General features: G+C 37.7%; 1 protein-coding gene across 13 annotated transcripts in view; it reads right to left on the bottom strand.

Annotated features, from left to right (window-relative positions):
- Positions 1 to 23,156, bottom strand: part of FRYL (FRY like transcription coactivator) — a 176,098-nt gene that overhangs the window by 30,705 nt on the left and 122,237 nt on the right. For 9 of the 13 annotated variants that reach the window (XM_033061431.2, XM_033061430.2, XM_033061432.2 and 6 more), the window contains 17 exons: positions 22,848 to 23,107; positions 21,549 to 21,689; positions 20,220 to 20,388; positions 18,888 to 18,972; positions 17,214 to 17,326; positions 12,973 to 13,123; positions 12,538 to 12,641; positions 11,802 to 11,987; positions 10,291 to 10,495; positions 9,306 to 9,427; positions 8,647 to 8,837; positions 7,858 to 7,952; positions 6,227 to 6,834; positions 5,576 to 5,673; positions 4,448 to 4,618; positions 3,350 to 3,490; positions 1,124 to 1,321 (listed from right to left, as the gene is read on the bottom strand). In XM_033061431.2, coding sequence (XP_032917322.1) covers positions 1,124 to 1,321; positions 3,350 to 3,490; positions 4,448 to 4,618; positions 5,576 to 5,673; positions 6,227 to 6,834; positions 7,858 to 7,952; positions 8,647 to 8,837; positions 9,306 to 9,427; positions 10,291 to 10,495; positions 11,802 to 11,987; positions 12,538 to 12,641; positions 12,973 to 13,123; positions 17,214 to 17,326; positions 18,888 to 18,972; positions 20,220 to 20,388; positions 21,549 to 21,689; positions 22,848 to 23,107 — 3,038 coding nt within the window. The remainder of the gene's footprint in view (positions 1 to 1,123; positions 1,322 to 3,349; positions 3,491 to 4,447; positions 4,619 to 5,575; positions 5,674 to 6,226; positions 6,835 to 7,857; positions 7,953 to 8,646; positions 8,838 to 9,305; positions 9,428 to 10,290; positions 10,496 to 11,801; positions 11,988 to 12,537; positions 12,642 to 12,972; positions 13,124 to 17,213; positions 17,327 to 18,887; positions 18,973 to 20,219; positions 20,389 to 21,548; positions 21,690 to 22,847; positions 23,108 to 23,156) is intronic. The other 4 variants (XM_033061435.2, XM_033061423.2, XM_033061433.2 and 1 more) reach the window with 1 other exon arrangement.

Here is a 23,156-nt window from a genome sequence, read left to right as displayed (position 1 = left end):
TATTAGCAAAGACTACACATTTAACTTCAGAATTTAGCATTATATGAAATGTAGGAGGGTTTGTCTGTTTGTAAGCATTCTATAAAGCCCATGTCTAATCCACTGAGCCTTGATACACTGGGAAATACAAAGCTGAATACTTGCACCCTACACAGCAAGCTGCCATTCTGCCCACTTTATGCTGATAATCCAATCATATTTTTAAACATGCTTTAAAACCATGTTCTAAGTTTAAAAGACACAAAGCTTCTCTGTAGAATCATTCTCTGACGAGAACAAACTGTTTTCACAGACCAGCAACTTCACAAACACACACACACTTCTGAAAAAAAAGATCAAATTCAACTCTTTTGACAGCAAATGCTAATCCAATGAACTCTGTGAGAATTCATCTTGTCTCTCTGCATGCCCTGAAGCTTCAGTGAATGTACTTACCAATTTAAGTAATATTCCTAAGATATCTATATCTCCAATCATTATCTAGGGTTAGCTTCAATCTGCTCTTACTTCCGACCACTTCTCAAGTTTTTGACAATTTTCATGTCACTACATGACACTGCAGTCACTTGGCCATGCTCTCCTTTTCAGCTGTAGAAGGAGTATCATGGGTGGTAGGGGCGATATTTCAAACCACAGGAAGTTTTTCTCCAAGTGTATCCCTCTCACATTGAATTTCCTATGTTTTGTATCCTATCCCTCCTCCAAATTTCCTTCCCCTTCCAAAGTCATGCCAAACCCTGTAGTACAGGGTTTTAATCCTCTCAGCCCTTGAATGCACAGCTCTTCATCTGTTGAAAGCCTGGTATGTTCAGCTGCAAGCAGCAGCCAGCTGCATTGTCTGCTCTCTGACGCAGCTGAGATACCCTTGAGAATAATCTTCCTGACTTTTAGTAATTAACTCTCCAGATATTCAAAAGGGGAAAAAGCAAACAAACATCATAAAAGAATTTGAAATTTATCTTCCAGTATGACTCTCATTTACAAGTACATAAAACTTCAATCTCTGCCATTCTTAAAAATGTACTTATTTAAAAACATAAAAATGTAGAAGGCTAACAGAAAATAACACCTGAGTTTGTAATAGCAAGTCCTAAGTGCATTGTCATCTAAATATAATAATTACCTCTGATATATCAAAATGAAAATCTAAGGTCTTCCCAGGTAGCTCCTTGGAGACATTATTAAAAATTTTCGTGAAAGAGATTTCTGGAGAACCTATGTCACCTCCATAAGACTTTGGAATATCATTAGGCACAACAAGGCTTGCTGACCGAGACACCACCAGTTTCAAAATATTAAGGGCTTCCTTCCAGTATGGACTCTGAAGAGAAAAAACACAGATCACACAACAGTCCCTTCAACCAAGACAGCAGTTTTTATGTATAGTAGCATTGGGAAACTTCAGACCCTGAAGTGCCAGGAAAGCAGTGGCAAAGTATCAGGTCATCACATGGTGTATGGTCAGGTCCAGCCAAGCAGGTTCAGTAGCTACAGGTCACTGGGCCAGCCACAACCAGACCACAGTCCGTGTCCCTCCTTCCCTGCGGTTACATCATGTTATGTTTTTTACCATTGTCTGAAGTGTGTGCCCTTTCTGACCCAGAAGATAGAAACTGAGAATATTTAACTATCACTTACGTACAGTAACTGATAGTATTCAAACTAACTATTTCACCTCTTGCCATCTTTAATTTATTTACAGTTATGGAGAGAGTAAACAGAATTTGAAACTATTCCTTGCTTGAAATACATGTGGAAATACAAAAGATTTTAAGAAAGAAGTGAAAACATTTACTATGTTTTTAGTATCAAACCAATGGAGTGCTTAAAAAAGCTATGAAAAAAGTGTGAGATATAAGAGGCAGAACCTGAGTTAAGTGGACTTTCCTTAAAAAGATGATTAAGGCAATGTAAATAATTCAGTGGTTTCAATTACACACACTGTGGAAAGAATCAGAAGAAGAGACATAAAATAAAAGCAGCTTTGTGCAAAGATTAAGGTTTACACTCCTGCAAATGCAAGGATTCTGCCTGAAACTTGAATATTTCAATTTCTGAAATCAGCAAGATGTCTGCTTTATTTATTTTTTTTTAATTAGGAGGCCATTTGTCAAAATATTTTTTATTGCATTAAAAAAAGTAAACACCCCCTTCAATTTTCTAAGTAGTATATGCTTTATGCTTCTTTGCAGATAATGAGAGTCTTCAATAATCTCCTAAATTTCTGTGCATCATAAGCATAAAAAAAGGCGTCTCAAACTGGAACTATCCTGTAGCAACTTACATGTAATTACAGCCATTGTCATTGCAGAGGACTGAAAAAACCCAAAGCTTAGTAGAAGCACATTTAAACAAGACATGAGAATTTACAATATTTTGTAATTTATAGTAACATATTTTATCAAAAATATGCTAAGACTTCTCTGGAATATTTTTTTCACTACTACCATCTTTTCATAGCTTACATCTAATTAAGATTACATTCCACGGTAGTGTGGGCTTGCACAGAAAGCTCAGAGAGAGGTTAGAGGTGAAGCAAGAAGCTGCCAGGCCATAAAAACTCTAACTAATGCTAATCATTCCATTTTGCCTAATGCACTCTGACAGGAGCACAATATCTAAAGTACATATCCATCAATAACAAAACATCCAGGGAACATGACTTTTCCTGGTTAATTATGATTAAACCATTTGACTGAAATACATTTGGCAATAATGGAATTCAGACAAAACGAAGAGAATGTTTTGCACTGAAATGGTTTTATGCTCTAGGCATTTTTATAAAATCTTTCTGTATGATGCTAGACTTTCTCCCGTGAAATAGATTTTCAGTAAATTTGTGTTTTGAGTACAAAGGCTTAAATTACCTTGGGCAAAACACTGTGGTTCATCTTTTGGAGATTTTCTTTAAAAAAAAATTTACTCAATATTGTTAAGGTGCACTTTAAAGTTCCTCACAGATATATTACTGAGAGTGATTTAAATATTCATTTAACCGTAAAATTTTCTTTTTAAAACATATACACATAAATAAAACATTTGTGCCGGTTAGCAGTAAACATTTCCTTGTATTTTAATAGTTGAAGGATCATCTTCTCTAACAACATATGATAAGTTGCACACATCTGTAAATAAATACACATTCACCCAGATAACTTGTTCCACCAGATGCAAATCACATTGGAAAAATACAAAAGCATCTAGTGAATTAAGTACATAGGAAAAAAACAAACCTTATGGAATCTGACTACAAGCAACTATTTTTATATCTGAAATAAATTCCCCCCAAAATTCAAGTGTAATTTTGATAATGAGCAGACAGGCTTTTACAGTTCTTCTGAGTACCCACCTGAACATATTTACCAATAACTTTTATGATTTCCAAATTAAACTGCTTCACTGGAGCTGTGGATAGGTCAATATGACTCAGAAGACTGTATATGATCTGCAGCAAGGACTGTTGCATACTGGACAAGCCTTTCTCTAACAGCTAAAAAAGGGTTTTTAAAATGCAAAATTTAATTAGGGCCTTTAATGGTAGCAAAAAGTTAAAGCAAACATTAAAATACAGCTAATTTTTACAAACATTTATTTTTTCCCTTCAAGAAACTTAAATGTATCACTTCCTGTTTTTCAAACTTTTGCTTTAGCACTAAAAACCAGAAATGCAACAGCACAATGGTTTTTGCCCTCATTCATTTTTTCCCCTGAATTTTGGCATATTTTTAGCACAGATAAAAAGCACCTAATAGTAAAACACTTTTCACTAAATAAAAGTGTTCATACTAATTCAAAATCTCAAAACTAAATAAAAAACAATTACAGCAATACCTTAAAGAAGGTTGGTAAATGCAATTTTGCAAACTAAAAGGGTACATAAATAGTCATTTGTAAGAATGAACAAATTTTTAAAAATGTCTCCATCAGTTTGAAGGGATACACTTCAAGGACAAGCTCTATAAGCTTTTCATACAAAGTAATTAACAGCTTTCCTTTATGAATGTCTGGCAGAATAATATACTGATTTCTATAATTTAAATTCTCATTTCTACATTATGCACTACTTACAACCGAATTTAGCAATTTATTTTTAAAGTTGTGATAAAGACATGTACCTGACTAAAAAAGGTCTCTTAAAATTTGCATTAAGCTTATTTTGCTAAAGCCAAGACAGTATATACTCATGTAGTACAGAATATAAACATCTACTGCCAAACACCACTCTCACAAAAGGAGATCTTTCATTAGAGGGATTATCATTTCAAGGTATATATAAGTGACTGCACTCCAAAATGGCAGCAGTCATTCATTTCCTACATTCTAGAACATTTGAGTAATATTTTCCTGTTAGAAAATATATGCTTTATTCCCCTTGATATTCAGAATAATGAGAAATTAGGAACTGGCAATGAATTATCAACATGAGATACTTCTAATAAAAATTTACCTCTGCAAGATAAGTTATGAGGTTAAATGTGGCATCTGAGAAAGAGTCATGCAAGTATCTACACACTACATTAATCCAGTTAGAACAGTCTCTGGAATAACTGTGTGTACTGTATAAACTCATCATATGAGCCAGATTGGCAAGAGTGGGTGACTTCTCCTCTGCACAAACCTGAAAAGCAAAACCATATTAAATTTTATTAGAAATGTTTTTTTAAAAATCCAAGCATTTGTGAGTCATTATGTACTTCTCCCAGATTTCACTCCAAGATTTCACTTCAGTTATTTTCCAGTAAGTGAAATCAAACCAATTGTACAAGCATGATCTACAGTTTCTGTTGAATTTTGGTACTGTGGCATCCATGTTCCAAGTTTATCTACTCATCATACATTTGGTATGATCATCCAATATCCCTCACTTGAGTAATCCAAGTGTTTAAGGGCAGCAGAAATTTCTGCACTTGCTTCAGGCACATACTCTTTGAGTCAGCCTGTGCACAGCTTAGTGGTTCACATATCACAGCCTGGGCAGCCAGAGGTGTGTGACTGCATCTCCTGTGCCAGACAGCTCTTTTCTATTCCCCTTTTCACATTCTTCCTTAAAACAAAGACTCTGTCAGGCCAGTGCAACACCATCCTGGCTGACAACAGCTTTAACACCCACTACAGTTCAGAAATATTTCAAGGTGTATTTCACTGTGTGCAGGTAAAAGAAAGAACATAAAACCTTTTCTTCTCTGTCTACCAGTAAGAATCACTTCCTTCTCATAAGAAAATTAGGAAGCATGCTTAAAATGTGATTAGTTAGGTTGACATTCAAAATTACAAATGCAAAAATCAGGCAAGTAAGAAAAAGTAATTTATAGTAAGACAATTTGTTCTTGAAATCTAAATTTTACAGAATGAGCTAAATGAGTTTTTTCATTGACAAACAAACCCAGGGGTTGATACAAGGTCCAGCTATATAAATTAGACTGGATCACATCTTTAAAATATGACCTCTCATAGTTACGTATATATTACTATTAGAATCACACGGAAGTACTACATAAGGGACCCCCAAAAAATTCAGAAACAATACTGGTATACATGTCCTCCTGGATACTTCTCCAAGCATCATGTTACATACCTTTGCTATCCTGTCAGCTGTTTCTTTACAAAACTGAGTTGGGTTATCAAAATGTTGTATCAGATGAGGAAGTAGGCACAAGATGTTTAGGGGAAATCCTAAACACATACATAAACAGAGTTATATGAGGCCTTAATTTTTTTAATATTAATTTAAATATTAATTTAATGTGGAGTTACCCAGTATTTAAATCTCTTACAGCACAACACATGCTTTCAGTATGTATGTATGGACAATGCATATAAATATGTCTGTGTTAGTATAAAAATGCATGATGAAAATAAAATCATCACTGGACCAATTAAGCAAAACTACCATGAAACTACCATGAAAGCTTTAGGCACTATGTCACATTCTTCTAAAATTGTGTAAACAGTGCTAATTGAGCTAGTTAGCACAAGATAATGAAAAAAAATATACAGCTCTTAAATCTCACTTGCAAACAATAGTCAATGCATAAAGTTTACATGCAATCTTGCTTGTGAGATAATTACAGGCTGAAACTTATTCCCACTGTCTAACAGTGTAATACGGACAACTGCAGAAAGCATTTAAGAGAAGTGTTTCTCTAAGGCAAATGCATAATTACTACTGAATTTGACTGCACTTAATTTGAGGAAAAAAAATTTATTGCATATTTACTAAACATACCTGCTAACTGAGAAGGATCCACCAAAGCATGCCGAGAAATTGTGATGAGTTTACTGAGGAGATGAACTGTCATTTCTTGTGTAGAGGCTGAAGTAAAGCCTTTCAGAAAAAGCTGCTGAAGGCCTGGAAAGTTATTCCATTTCAGTTTACTCTGCACCTCTTCTATCTTTTCCCGACTCTCTGATTTATCCAGAGGCATGTGAATAAGAAGCTTGTTGAGTAGCTTAAGAGCCAGAAGGTATTCATACTCATAATCTGACTCCAGTAACGAAGCTGCAATCCAAAATATGGTGGCCATCAAGTTGACAGGGTCAGTAGTGGGCTGCACATCATACATCCCTCCCTCCCTCAGGGAGGAAAGGCTTCTAGTCCTTGCCAAACTTCCACCATGATTTATCCTTCCATCCATGATATCCAGTGTGTTGCTCCGTCGCCGGTCACCTCTCCGCTCACTGATTAAATTCAGTCTCAAGGAATTACTCCTTGTATTGCTGTAGTATCCCAAACAACTGCCACTATTAATGGGACTTGTGCTTAGATTTATCTGTCCAGTGCTTTTCCTGTTAGCTGCATACTTGTTTCCCATTACAGAATCATGGTATGAGGTTCTAAAATAAAAATCGATATTACACAATGTTACACTCAAAATACTTAAGTAACACAGAGTTTAGAAAAAGGGAAGAAAGAAAAAAGATGTTACACTAATCACATACACATGCAGTGAATACTCTGGGTCCTCACCCTAAGAGTATTATAATAATGTAAATACAGGGTTTCTTTATCTATTATTACAGTATCCTTATGGAATAAGGACAACATCCTGTTTCTTTTCTACCAAATCTGTTTGTTGCAATCTCAGAATACCATAAAAATTACAGCAGTATCAGAAAAATTAGCCCATAGCATGTAAAAGGTTACACGTAAGTGATGATCTAGCATCCCAACTTATTTAAATATGTGACAAAAACAGAGAAATGAATGAATTAATACAATTATTGCCATGTATTTTGTCTGAGGTATCTGACCTAGGAAACCCGCCGTCTTTCTATTCTAATACTGAGAAATTGAATGTATTCCTAGAAATCTCAGTGTTTTCAAAAACTTTGCGAGGAAGTTAAATAAATAAATAAATAAATAAATAAATCCCTGTACATTTAGGGATTTTTTTTCAGTTTGATAAAAAGTCATCAAGGTAACCACTCAAACTGTAATGAGACACACAAATGAGACAGACTGTTCACTTACACATCTTATATAGGAACAATAAACCTGAGGCCTAAGAATGACCAGCATTTTCAGAGCCTTTAAATTCAAGAAGTTTAAGAAGAACTGAGAATATTTCAGAACTGAGCCATAAGAAACTCCTTGAATACCTTTTTTACAAAATAAAATTGAACCCAAGAGGGTAAATCAGAAAGGTAGTAAGATGTCCTTTTCAGGAAATCTAGATTCTTACAAGTTTTTCTTGAGGCAGAATGCTAAAAACATATCAAAGTAAGGAATTTTGCTACATGGATACAATTACACTGCAAAGATGGCAAGAAATTATTTCATTACATTTATAACACAGATTTTTAATAATTCAAATGTACAAAAATGCATAAAGAAGATTGACTAATAAAAGAACTTACTGAGAAAGGGCAGAAAGCAGATCATAATGCTTCATGGTTTCAGCCAATGTATCAATAGCAGATTCTAAAGTCAAAAGCAGCTCTATGACGAAACCCTAGGGAAAGCCACAGGCCATTATAAATTATGCAATATGCACAAGGAAAATCAGAGAAAATCTTCTGAGTAGTAATATAAAAATATGAAAATAGTATCAGTAACTAAATTATTTCATGCTTCAATTAGAACACAATCCTCATGAGACAGCTCAAGTTAGCAATATAGCTTCAAGACAAGGAAAAGCTTCTTTTTATTTATAAGCATTTCTGGTTTGCATTGTTTTTAAGGATGGATTGAAGGATTAATTAATTCAGACTAATTTTGCAGTATTAAAAGATTAGATACACTCTTAAGATGTACAATGACACTAAGTTGAATAATAGCTAACACTTTATCAGGTGAAGTTCTTAACAAAAGGAAACCTAAACAATTTCTTATGTGGCTGATCTCAGTATTCTCTAACAATGGAAGAGGTGGTGTCTGCTGGAAACAGACGTATCAAAGTCTCTGAAAGAGCCTATTGCTGTAGAAGGGAATGTGTACAATTTTTTCTCAGCTAGGTGAAATTCGGGAAGTGTCACGATTAAAACTGTTTTGATATTTGAAATACTGAAAAATAAATAGCAACTTAATAAAACAACGCTTTTAAATTTTGCTGTCATTGACCTAATAATTTACACATATAATTTACGCACATAATTTATACAGGCAGACTTAGCTTTCTAATAAAGTGGGGGCAAAATTTTAAATACCTGAGCTTCTTCTCCTGCATCTCCAACAGTTTCTACTAGTCTGGAGAGAACATCAGAAAGTGTAGATGGAGTGAGAGGCTGCTTCAGAGCCCTGAAAATCTGAAAGGACCGCCCAGCATAATGGCGAGAGGAGCACGAAAGCGCAGTTTGCAAAGCAACTTCACTGAGACGATGTTCCAATTGATATCCTCCTGTCGAGGCAAATAAATGTTCAAGCAACACTGCTTTATGAAAAACAAATCCACTTGAATTTACTGAAGAGCAAATTGCCAAAGTCATTCCTAAATTTAAAATATTCTCACATTCTCTACATTTCTCTCAAGTAGGATTACTCTTAAAAATCTTTATAGGAATATAAACATGTATTCCAAGTACTTAATGCTAGAGAGACTTGCAGACAATAAAACATTTATGATTTGAATATTAAGTGTTCACAAGAAATTAATAAGATGTTTTATCTCATTCTTAGAAGATTATATTTAAATCTGTCATAACAGAAACAAACTGAAGTAAGCAAGACAAGAAAACTCTATTATTTAGAAGCATTAATTAGCTAGAATGATTTTATAGATAACCTATGTGTTTACATGCCTTAAAAAGTATTTATTTAGTTCGCAGTCTTGCACATTTGATCATGCATTGTCTGTTTTCTAACATACCTGAGCTAGACTGTTTAAATATAGATACCACATGCTTTAAAAACACAGTTAACTGTTCAGCACTCTTTATATTAGGGTTCTTGGCTGAAACATCTTCATGATTCCAAAGTGGGCCTCTTTTCCTAAAAAATATGAAAATAGAGTAAACAATATAAAACATAGCCTTTCTCCTTAATATTATTTAAATGAAATTTGAACCTTAAGGTTAATTGCAAAAGAATTTACTATGTACCACATAAAAGAAAACATCTAGTAGTACAGGCACGAATTGGAAAGAATTTTGACAACTGACCAATATTATACAATATAGAAGAAGTTAAGACAAAGTGAAAAGCAATGTATCAGTTCCAATTGAAATAACTGGGTAAGAAGATGGAAGAGATGTTCCCTGGTATAGTTATAGAGCAATAGTTAGCTCTCTAAGAAAGAACCAGTACAACTGCCACCATTCTGCACTTCCTAACTTCCTTTCTTCCCAATGTCTTTCCATCAATACACCACACTATTATAAATTTAGGCTGAGGTAAAACAAATGTATCAAAAACACGGAGAAACAGGTAGGATTTCAGATTCACACCATCTTGAAAGCTTAATATAAACTATCATGCAAACTGCACAAATGTGAATGATTTTACCGATATCCTTTGCAACAAATTCCTCATTTTTGAATAGACAGCCCTCTACTACTAGGGAATCCCTAAACTGCACACAAATCTTGCAGCTTCCTAATCATCTCAATGTATTCCTGCCCTAATTCAGAACAAAACATGGCAAAATACTTTTAAACAGTCAGGACTTGAAAATGTGTTCGAGATTCTCTGAAAGTGTTGGAAACTTAGAGCTTTTCATATGTCTATCATGTAAAAACAGTTACTTCAGTGATAAAACAGAGACAGAATTAGACAACATAATGCTAAATAGTAAGAGGTTTGTCATTTTTTCCACAAAATACATGTATTGACAAAAATAAAAACTGAAATCTTACCTTGAGGTAATAAATTCTATAAGAGTTTTCACTTTTTCATCCTGCTCTACTGAAATGTCAACCTCATTGAGGATAGTGGTGTGCAGTTGAGAAATGGCAGCACTTGTATTTCCTAAACTGATGCTAGAAGAGGTAGAACTTGAACTAAGCCCTGAGTCTGTCATTGGGGAGGGCTGGTAATCAGGTATAAAATCATGAACACCTGCTGAAATTGAAACAAGATGATTACACACTTTTCAGCTGACAGTTAATATTAAATATATAAAAAGAAAAAATAGCCCTCTAAGAAGATCAATAACATAGTAAATGTAATGAGAATACTTAGAAAAAATTAATGGATTCAATTATTTCCAGAAATCACCAAGTCTCATATCTGCAAATTCTTCACATGACTTACATGAACTTTTATTGTGAACTGCTAGATTCCTTTTTAAAACCCCTGTATTATCCTTTATTTTGTACTAATAGTATGAGAGCTCATCAGCTTCTGAGGCATCTTAACTTAATTTACCACAGAATTTGGACTGGGGTATTTGAGCTTACCCAGTTCAAATAAAATTTAAAATTAGCTTCTCCAACCTTGTGCTAGGCATGCATACCTGTAAACACTTTATCCTAATCTCCAGCTAGAAATGTTTGATGCTGATCTTATTTTAGTTTCTATCAGACATCTTTGTTTTATTGTGTCATGTTTAGACAGTTTTATCCAAGACCTTAAAGATTAGGAAGGGAATAGTTTGTATATGCCACTGTGTAGATGTACCATTAAAGTTCAGCCAAACAGATTCATATAAAATAATCCTTCCACTATACACAGTGGAATTTAATTCCTGATTGCTAGAAAAAGCCAAATTCACAAATCAGATGACTACTTTTGCTAAGTAATAAAACCATTGCTGATATGAACAAAACAGAACAAAAAATTGTATGGCAATATACTGCCACCTACTGAAATAATATGAAATACTAAATTTATAAAAACCCCAACTATTTCAAGAGAAACTACACAGTCTCACCATCAGAATATTCCCTTCAGAAAGAGATACACAGAAATATGAAGTGTACTGTATCATTGCAATATTGCACAGTTAAGGTGATTATTAAAAAATAGTATCTCAAAAAATACTCAGATAGCCAATAAAGAATGCAATCACAGCTCACAAAACCTGGAAATTTTAACATGCTATAAACAAGTAAGAGATGTATCTTCTTGGTTTTTATTTTCAAAGGCATCATGAAAACTGCTGTATTAAAGTTCTAAAGCACAGAGCTCCCTCTTTGATTTCCATTACTATTCATCATTCAACTGTGCTCCCTACTTTGATGACTGAGCATGAAGTGCTAACAAGAACTCTATTCATTTTCACTTAATTAAAACCCAAAGAAATACATTTTAATGCCAGGGCCTCAGGAAAATATTACAAACAACAGAAATCTTAATAATGCCTGTAAGAAGAGATAACTTCCCATGTCATTTTAACAAAGCAGCATGCAATAAATCAAAAGCATACCTGTGAAAGTGTAATCTAAATGGGTAGTTTGCTTGACAGTAAGCACCCTGGACTCATTGAACTCTCTGTTTCTGAGTAGGACAGAAGCAACAGACTGGACATTGCTGCCAGAGCCCATCACTATCAGTAGATGCAAAAGTAGTCGTTTACAATGCTCATAGACTTCAGGGTGACCGTGGTCAAAACCTAAAACAAAAGGAAAACAGCAAGGCTTTACGATATTCAAAGGGCATGCTGAATTACATTATTTAAAAAACAGCAGTATTCAAATTGGTCTGTTATACTTTACCAAATAACAGATATAGAATTCTAAGCAGCAATTTTTCAGTGCTTCAATATAGAAACAACAAACTGTATGCTAATCAGACTAAAACATAACTGATAATCCCATGCAAGGTTGAAGTATGAAGTCATTTTAAGTAAGAAGAATTTTAAGTAAGAACTTAACCTGTGCCCTGTATGAAAACTATTACACTTAGAAAGAAAAAAAATCGAATTTTACTGTGTCTTCTACAAGAGGCAAAAGTGACTCCAAAAGAAAGTCCCTTAAAACAACTCCAAAAAACCTCTTAATTATATTAATTAAGATGAAAGATATTTGACTGAATTTTTAAAAATGCTGTAAGTATTATAAAATTAATGGGATTTCAATACAAAGGCAAAAGTTGATTTAAACATCAAAAACAGCTGGGAATGCCTCAGGTTACTACAAGTATTTCTGAAAGAAGTTAGTTACCTATAAAAATTGCATGAAGCAAAAGATGCAAGTATCCTCCCCATTCCACCTTTACACTGTGGTCAACTATCAAATCAGTCAAAAGAATCACTGCTATATTGCATCTAAAACAAAAAAAATAGTATGTTAGAAGAATGTAACAAGAACTTAACCGCAAAGAGCTTCATATGCTTTTAACTTGTATTGTTCAATCTCTAAACATTCACAAAGCTATGTTACAAGGGAAAAGATGAACGCTCATAATAAAAATAGAAACACTTTAATCCTCCAGATTAAAAATATTAAAAATAATATTAAATGCTAGACTTGTGAGTAAACCCACAGAAAACAAATGTATTATCAACTGGCTTTTAATCTGCTATCTTCAAATTACTGTATTTGTACAACACAAATGAAAACCTAATGAACTGCCATTGGCATTGCCAAAACAGCTACCTGTGAAGTGACATGCCGGGAGGAGAAGTTTCAGGCAAGTAATCCACCAGTGGTGACCAGCAACCTCCAGAGGGTGGGAAAGGGAGAGGCTCTCCTTGATTGTGCTCCATCACCTTCAACCGCCAGTTGGAATACAGAGGCATTGAATCACCTAAGACAACAGAAAATTGAACCAGAAATATATTTACAATGCATATTTCTGTATGTTACAGTCTTCTGAAGAAATATTTTTAAGTACTTGAAAAGCTGAGATCTAGGAGAAGGGAAGGTGAGCCAACTGTAAACAGCAGTAGTTTTTTAAAAAAAAAAAAGTGCTTATTTCTTTCAGTAGAAGGATGACTCTACAGAAGCAGCAGAAGTTACAAACATAATAGAGTAAGATGTTTTTGAAGAGGTTCATAGAAACTATGATAAAAGTTAAAGTGATCTGATGTACAGTAATTTCACTAATACAAGCCGCAGCAATTTGACAAAAATTTTGGTGGAAACCCGGAAGTGCGGCTAATAGTCGGGGGCGGCTAATATATGAATAATTTTCTGACATTTACAACCTCAGAAGTGCCAGGCAGAGTGCCGAGCCAAGCACCTGCCAGTAAAAGCCGGCACTCCGTGATTGTTACAAAGTGTTACCCTGTAGCCCTGGCTCCCTGCAGGCAGCACGGGGGGCGGGGAGAGAGGCGGGAGAGCTCTCTTCTTCCCTCCTCTGCCACAGCCCAGGGGAGAGACGGCGGGGGGGGCGCGCCGCCATTGCTGCGGTTCAGGGAGTCGACGGGTCCCTAGTGGATTTCAACGGGACCGGAGAGTGCTAACATGTAGCTATCTCTCAGAAACCCATATTTCATCAGCTGAGAAAGACCGGAGGCCACACTTGACGATTTCCACATGAGTTTATTTCATGCGAAAGGGGGTCAGGCGGGATTCTCAAAGAACAAAGGGCAGACACCTATATTTATAGGTTCAGGAAGGATCCAACTACAACCAATAGAAGTTTATACAAAGAACAGAAACTGACCAATTAAACATCTTAATTTCTAACCAATTATGTTCCGAAGTGCTAGGAGAGTGACCAAATTCTTAAGGAATCTGGGTCAGCCTTGGTATCTAGGATACCTTATCCATTACAGCAAGTTCCAAGGGCCAGGGGAAGATGGCTTTGGAGAAATTGTATCATCCACAGACGGGGGCCCTGCGCCGCCATTGCCGCGGCTCGGGGAGGAGAGGGGGGGGCCGCGCCGCCATTGCCGCGGCCCGGGGAGGAAGGGGGAAAGCGCGCGCCGCCATTGCCGCGGCCCGGGGAGCCGACGGGAGCCCCGCGCAGCCATTGCCGTGGCTCGGGGAGCCGACGGGGTGCTTTGTCCCTGCCTGCCGCTGCGGCAGGAGCGGGGAAACCCCGTCCCCGCCCGCCGCCGGCGCCACGGGCACGGGAAAGCTCCGTCCTCGTCCGCTGCCGCTGCCGTAGGAGCGGGGAAAGGTCCGTCCCTGCCTGCCACCGCGGGGCAGCGCCGACCTGGGGTGACCGAGCCCAGTGGCAGCGGCGGCCGGCCCCGAGCGGCAGCACTGGGCTGGGCCACCTGGCCCCGTCAGCAGCCCCTAGTGGGCCGAGCCTGCACAGCCTTAGCTCAGCTAGTAAACCCCGCCCTCCCGCGGTTCTGTTACTAATTGCACGCGGGTCCTCGCTGCGAACAACAGAGCGGCTTATATTCGGGTGCGGCTTATTTATGGACAAAAACCGAAATGTTTGCCAACACCCAGAGATGCGGCTTATACTCAGTGCGGCTTGTATTCATGAATTTACTGTAATTTCCTTGAATTTCAAACCTCACACCAGATAGGCAGTTAATTATGGCTGGGTCCTAAGATTTAACTGAACTCATCTTGAAGAGCATTTCATTATTGGCTAAGGAAGTGTTCCTCAAGAGCACATCTTTATAGGTCTCACAGCAAAGCCCCACCACTGCTATGTGCTGGATAATGCTGGCCCGATCCATGGGTAACTTGGAAATTGCCACTTACAACAGCATAGCCCAATACCACTGGTTGACACAAGTTACTGCTCAGAAAATCAGTAAATTTGTCAAGAAAGCACAGAAAGACATTTAATTTTCTATTAAGCAAGCTTCAAAAGTACAAGAAAAACATCAGCTATTTGGTATGAGAGTATATTGTGTTAACACATCCAAAATCCTGTTCTGGTTTTAATCTGTTTTGGACTTCAGAACTATCAGTCAAGACTAGAAACAAGGAAACTGCCTCAACAGTTCAATGTTTCAGTGATTCTATCAGCTCTGTTCGGAAGTACAGCTGCAGAAGTTTCAGATGTTCACACATGTATCAGCTCATTATCATCTTCTCCACAGGAAGTCACAAAATTCTTACTGATAGAACATGTGAAATATCATCTAGTTTAGGATATTCTTGTTGCTATAACAAACAGAAAACAAATCTGAAGCTGACTGCAGTTAGATAATGCCTATCCATGCAGTAATAAACACTCCGACTATCCAGAAGCCACTAACATGCTACTAACCCAAAGTTTAGCAGATTCTGCATTAGAACGTCCAGCCCTTACAACAATCTCTGTAGAGGACATTAGGTTTCACCTCCTTGACAGAGGTAGTAAGAACCACATAATCACTCTAATCTTCACAGTGTGCAAAATATCAGTCATTGAGGAGTGCATCAAAAGATCCTAATGGACTCCTGTTACTTCAATACAGCATGGACAGGATAGGTTCTACACTGACATCTAAAGCTCAAAATGCATAAGTTTACCTCCTGCTGTTCAGACACACAAGGAAATTAAGGAAAAGGCAGAGTTGTACTGTGTGTTGTAACATACCCGAACAACTTAACCAGTATTAAAATCAATGGGCAATAGAAAAGTGAGTGAAACCTAAGTCTGTGGGACCACTAGCATGACTGAAATATATCTGATTATTCCATGCAGGGTGAAGTACAAACTCATTTAAAGTACAGTAATTTCAGGATTACAAGCCACACCTGATTATAAACTGCATTTCCGGGGTTTTGTTTTTCCTCCAGATATAAGCCGCACTGGATTATTAGCTGCACTTTCGTTCGCAGTGAGGATCCGCGTGCAACTTTCACTAAGTTGTCGATTAGTAACAGAATCACGGGATTTACTGGCTCGGCGCCATGCAGGCTCAGCCCACTTGGGGCTGCAGACGGGGCCAGGTGGCCCAGCTGAGCACTGCCGCTTGGCACTGGCCGGACCCGGCGCTGCCCCGGCGCCAGGGCCGGGCAGGCTCCAGCTCGGGGCTGCTGTGGGCTCACACTTCCGGGTTGGCAAATTTCTGAACTTTTGTTCATATACTGGCCGTTCCAGATTACAAGCCACATTTCCGGGTTCAGACCAAAATTTTAGTCAAAATGGTGCAGCTTACAATCGTGAAATTACTGTACTAACAATCTGTTAGCTGAAACAAGAGTTTCAGTCAAACAGCTGCTCAGACCAAGCACACAGAACCTGCTAATGTGACACATCATTTACTGTCTGACCACTCATTTCTGCCTGATTACATGACCTGTTTGACTTTCCCTACCATTGCCATGGTGATTTGTGTCTTATGCATTGTTACAAAAGTAGCCACAGTTAATAAGCTTGTGTTTAAGAAATCTTTCCAAAAGCGTAATGGAGTTTCAAGAGAAATTTTTACCTCTTTCCATGCCTCTGCATCTCAGAAAAAACAAAACATAGATAACAAAAAACAACCCAAAACACATTTTCAAAACAATCTTGGAAATTAGATGCATGTAAAGAGAACCCTTTTCCCTCCTATATTCTCTTTGCTACGGCTTCAAAAAAAGTTTAGTACCCTTTTTTAAAATAAGCCAAGGAATGCTCTGCTTTAAAAGAACAATTACTTGTAATAACTTCTTTTCCATCACCTTTTTAAAAATCTCATCTTCATCCTGATCATCTCTGTTTCTTGTGCCTAACTGTCAAATGAAATAGAGTTAAACCATTTCATTTAGGAAGATGTTCAAAACACGTTCCAGAGGACAACAAAAAGAACAAAGCATATCATCTTCCTTGAGTATTTTATTGCAGTCAAATGTATGCTAGACTTCAATAGCAGTAGTAAGATGGATTTAATAGGTTTATGCAAGAAATACTTGATGATGGTAATTTCTTTATGTGCCTAACCTTCAGCAGAAGTATTAACTTCTGAAAATTCTGTGTGCTATTCATAGAAATATTTTAAAATAAAGAATATTACTTTTTTCCTCCTCATATGAGCCCCCAGAGCTGCTGCTGTAGCGAGATTCCAGTCTGTGGTGCTGGCGATTTAAGTTGCTGTTCAACCCGCTGTAGATGTCTAGGTGTGCGTAGCTGTAGGTGCAAATAAAGCAGAATTAGTAACTGACATTCTGTGACAAACATTAATCAAGGTCTCTCCGTAAAACTGTATTTCAGCCAAACTCTTATACAAAATACAATTCATCTTACAAGGATAATCAACTTGGTGCCAAAGCACCTCAGGCGTAAGATATACCTTCTCTAGCAACACCAGATCAGGAGATTCAAAGAGATTACTCACTACAAATAGTGTTTGTGTTCCATCATTTTCATTAACATTTAAGCACATTAAAATATTTGTTACCATTTTACGTAAGTTCTCACTTTTGAACAAAATAAGGAAGTCCATATGTGATCTGGCAGAGACATATTCATGTATACACTCACAATATCCAGGATTCTACCTTCCTAATCAGATATACTATTAAAAAAACAGAGAAATGAGAGTGCTAAAAGCATAGTTTCCAAACTCTTTCTACGCAAGTTTCTAAAATTCTCTCCTCCTGGCAAGTCCAAGATGTATAGAGTACATCTTACCAAGAAACACATATCCTGGAGGGGTTTAAGACACCCCTACAGTATATGCCAAAACTCTTAGAGACTTTCAAAACTGCCTTCATTACAAGTTTCTTCAGCTTGAGCTCCCATAGCAGTCAAGTACTTGTCTGTGCCTTGCTAGGCTGAATTCTGAATGATGTCTCACATTCCAGGTTTCTGTGATTTACTATCATCCAGCTTACCCCAATTTAAGTATTGGGGTTGCCTCTACCAATATATTTACTATTCTAAATATATTGACATAATTATCCTAGGGAAGGAAAGAAAGTGTCCAACTGGGAAATCATATCAGAACTGTAGTTACTAAAGCTCTCAAACAAGTTGTCAGAAACTCATTTGCAAACTTATGACATAGTTGCTACTCTACAGTAATGGCATATGTGCACTTTTGCTCATGCTAATTAAAAAGTCTCCACTGCTTTTTCACTTGAAGGTTAGCTATCCATATTAATACAAAATGACAGCATGCCCACAGTCTGTTACTGTTGACCTCCAAGTACACAGGCTAAGTCTATATCAACCATTTGCCTTTTACTAGCCTCAGTAACAGTGTCTGCCAAATTTCTCCAAAAGATTATGTTTAAATAGCTCAAAAATTAGGGAGGGAGAAATCTGTTTTAAAGTTAGCTGTAAGGTATCTCGACACAGATACCAGGTATCCAAATACCCCAGTTAGGGGAAATAAACTAGCTAGCAAAACATAGGTAACTGTTCATTTCCAGTCAGGTAATAAACCAATTTGCAAGTCATAAAATCACAGAATGACTTGGGACCTTGGAAGGGACCTTAAAGATCATCTGGTTCCAACCCCCCTGCAGGAACATCTTCCACTAGACCAGGTTGCTCAGAGCCCTATCCAGCCTGACCTTGAACACTTCCAGAGATGGGGCATGCACTTCTCTGGGCAATGTATTCCAATGTCTCACCAACCCCATCTTACAGTGAAATTGCTCCTATGTGGAGATAGGAGTATTTATAGTAGCTAGCAGGAATTCCTGTAATTCAACTAATAATTGCTCTTTGAGGAGATACTTACTTCTCTTCAATACTGTCTTTCAAGTGTTTACTGTCAGGGTTGCCATCTGTGGGAGCCACCATTGTATTGCTACTAGAAGTGGTACCTGTGAATTATGGACAAGGAAAAAGGTTGGTCAATAAAAAGGAAAAGTAATATTAAGCATGATCACCCTTATTTACTGGTCCTTGCCAGAGCCCTAATCAGGTTTATTTTACAGCAATTGGCACAAATACAAACTGAGCCATACAAACTACTTTCCTGTGCAATAAAGGAATGTGAGTTGCTACCATAATTTCACTAACTGGAAAAAATAAAAACAATCTATTCCAGAAATCTCTAATTCTTCAATGTAAATTAAGTAGAAAGTTGTTTAAGCAGTATCTGGAGATCAATTTCCTGTCTTCCTGTATTATACACCTCATAGTAATCTGTAAAATGCAGCTGGGCTTTGTTATCCAGTTAATTCAAACCACAAACAGATTAAGAATTAAAACCTAATAGCCTGTGGTGAAGCTTTTAATAATTTGCTTTTAGAAGAAATTTGCAAGCATCACACTGAACTGTAAGCCACAACTGGAAGCAATTTTGCACCCTTCCAGCCTTTGCTTTTATAAGTGCAAGAGCCTCAGATTTTTTTTTTCATATTTTCTGAACAATTTAAAGAACAACTGCCAATGCATTCACCTTGTGATACAGACAATGCCATGTGATAGGTCTAGGCTGCTTCATAATACTGACAAATTTGAAGCCCAGAAGTTAAGGCCCCACATCCATGTTTTTGCAGCTCAATTTGATAGATGGATACTCCACCAAAACAAGATTGCTTTTCCCTATATTTCTCAGCATGTTCTTGGATTGAAGCATGAGATAGACACTTCTGGTATTTTCAGCACTTTGGTATTTTTTTGTTGATTGATCTATCGTTAATAATTTCTAGATTAATTTTCCTAAGTAAGTGAACTTAAATCCTCTTGAAACAATTGCTAAGGATGCAGTTTGTGTCTGTAACACAATTTAAAATACAACAACTTAGATGGATTTAAAATTATATACGTTTCCCTCATGGTTTGACTGACTAGACATAAAAGTCATATAGTGAGGGTAAACAATGCAAGATTTGAACACAGACGAATTAGGACAAACCTGTCCCTTGTGAACCTAGCAGATGATCTTCAGTAAGAACTCTGGGTACACCAAAAACTGCAGATCTTGTAAAATAAATTTTTAACCTTATTTTTAGAAACAGAACCTTGCACTCCTACTGAATATTTACAAATGCACTCCAGAAGAATAACTGGTTACAATTGACATTAATAACAGTTTAAGTTAGTTAAGTCAGTAAATGCTTACCTGATGTGACAGAGGGGATTTTGTAGCTGGATGTAATGCGGTAATACGGTGGATTATCCATATGGGTGACTCCTGAACTGACAGGATCCGTAAGCTGAAGTTCACTCACCAGCTCTTCTAGTAGTTGCATTGTTTTGTCTCTACCCAAATAAACAATGACTTTCTTTACCTGCCATAAAAAAGATATACATATATATTTATACTAAGAGATTTGAACACCACAACTTGTTAGAATCAGTATCTGCCTGCACTGCAAGCGAGGATACATGAAATTTACTCTAGTTCTAAAAGCTACTAAAGTTGCTTTCCCAGATGTCAATAGCAGCAAGAATGGGAAACATATCACAACAGTAAGAAAGTACAGTAATTTCACGATTACAAGCCGCACTGACTATAAGCCGCATCTCCGGGACCAGTGTGCAACAAAGTTGCCAAATAGTAACAGAAGCGCGGGATCGCAGGGTTTACTGGCTCAGCTTGGGCCGTGCGGGCTCGGCCCGCTCGGGGCTGCCGACAGGGCCAGGTGGCCCAGCTCGATGGGGCCGCTCGGGGCCGGCCACCGTTGCTGCCAGGCTCGCTCACCCCAGCCCAGTGCTGCCCCACGGTGGCAGGCGGGGACAGAGTTTGCCAGCACCCACAGCGGCAGTAGCAGGTGGGGACGGAGTCTGCCTGCTCCTGCGGTGGCAGTGGCAGGTGGGGGCAGGAGCCCCCTGCCTCCCCCCTGAGTCGCGGGGATGGCAGCACGGAGCCCCCGTCTCTCCCCCAGGCTGCGCTGCCTGAAGGAGGGAGCCCCTCACCTCCCCCACCACACTGCCGGCACGGAGCCCACCTCCACCTGTCGCCCAACACAGTAACCAATTTGTAACAATCATGCAATGCTGGGTTTTATTGGCAGTTGCTTGGCTCGGCACCTCGGCTGCACTTCTGGGGTTGGAAATTTCAGAAAATTTTTCACATATTAGCCGCTCCTGAGTGTAAGCCACATTTCCGGGGTGGGAGCAAAATTTTAGTCAAAATGGTGCAGCTTATAATAGTAAAATTACTGTAAATCTCCTGAGTTCCAGTCTTCTAACAATAAAGTTTGAAAGTACGTCTTCTGAAAATTATCTACGCAAAAGATTTTCTTACAATGGTTTAGCAGTACCTAAGATCAACACTGAAATGAATGTATTCTGATATAATTTCTTTCTGATATTTCACAATTCTGTTCTATATTATTTCTATACTAAATCCTACCTCACATTTTTGTTTGGTGATCTTCTCTGCTAGACACACTACTAATTTTTAAAGTATCAACAAGCACCAATGAGAGATCTGTCACATACTCACATAAGGCAAAAGGCTGGGTTCACTGTTCACTCCACAAATACTGATCAAGAAGTGCAAAATTATTTTCAGATTCTTTGGCCAGCTGTCTGCCAAAGTAGTCCAAACGTTTTCTATCTCTGACCAAGCCACTTCATCACCATACTAGAAAACAAAATAAATGTATGTCCAGAAAACTCAATCAGAAAACATTGCACTCAGAAGTGATCTGTACTGATCAAGTGAAACAGGCTCTAGAAGAAAGACACATAAATCTTACAGGAAACTGTTGCCTTTTTAATGTTCTGGAATGATGCTTTCACATGAATTTTTAAAAATTATTCTGGAAATATCTATTTTCTTTTACAGACATAAATGTATAAAAATATATCTAAAGATATGTGTATATACTATATATTTCATTGATATATAATACAGTCTAGAGAAGACTGAGGAAGGAGGTCTCATTAATGCATACTAAAACATCAAAGGACCAGAGGATGGTGCCAGACTCTTTTGGGTGGTGCCCAGTGACAGAACAAGGAGCAATGGGCATACACTAAAACACAAGAAATTCCACCTCAACATGAAGAAGAATTTCTTTCCATTGAGGGTGACAGAGCATTAGAACAGGCTGCTAAGGGAGGTCGTGAAACCTCCTTCTCTGGAGACCAAAGACTCACCTAGACAAGTTCCGTGTAACATGCTCAGGGTGACCCTGCCTTGGCAGCAGGGGTGGTCCTGATTATCTCCAGAGCTCCCTTTCAGCTCTAACAATTTCGTGGAATTTAACAGAGACCCAGTCTCCCAGTTGCTGACAATACTGAATAAAACTCCATGGACCACACATTAACAAGAACTTTTGATACTGAACAGTTTAAAACGATCCCTCATCAGTAGGATTCTCATATAACAAGAACTGGCAGGAGCACTGCATGTGAGCAACACTTCTTCTCTATTGGAAGTAGCTATGATATAAAGGAGAGTCAATCAGCCTCTGGTAGCAAGACAGGCTCCAAAACTCCACTTTGAGATTACACAGGCAGTTTGGTATTCTCCATCCAGCTAGACATCCATATTGCAAAACATTATTTACATACTGTTACTATAAATAACAATTACTGTAACATTAATGTTATATATTACATATTTCTTGAAATACCTCAAAACTATAGGGTATAGTTTGGGTATACAAAGCACCTCCAAAACATGAACAGTAACTCTTGAAAGTTTGGTGACACAGTATCTCTGAACAATATTTTTGTGCACCCTAAACAGAACAATCCACTGAAACAAGATAAGCACGCAAGTAATTAATTTTACCTTTGCAGTCATGTACATCAGATTGTTCAGAACCATAGCTGTAGCCTGTGGTGATCCCCAGCCTTCTCCTCGTAGCCATCGCCTACTGTTCACCATCATTTCCCTGTCTTTCAAAGAATCTTCTTCATCTTCATCTTGCCGACGAATGGTTGGCAAAGGTTTCAAGTCTACCAACTCAATGTTGTTCATCCATGGCAGTAGATAATGCAGCATCACCTGTCTCCCAGCTGGGTGAGCTGTTTGGATTCTCTGACTTACTTCTGCCATTCAAAAATTAGGTACATAGATGAATTCCAAATCAATTATGAG

This window comes from Catharus ustulatus, chromosome 5 (genome assembly GCF_009819885.2).
Source record: "Catharus ustulatus isolate bCatUst1 chromosome 5, bCatUst1.pri.v2, whole genome shotgun sequence".
Classification (NCBI taxonomy): Eukaryota; Metazoa; Chordata; class Aves; order Passeriformes; family Turdidae; genus Catharus; species Catharus ustulatus.
The sequence above is the reverse complement of the archived record's forward strand: the minus strand, read 5'-3'. Positions and strand labels throughout refer to the sequence as shown.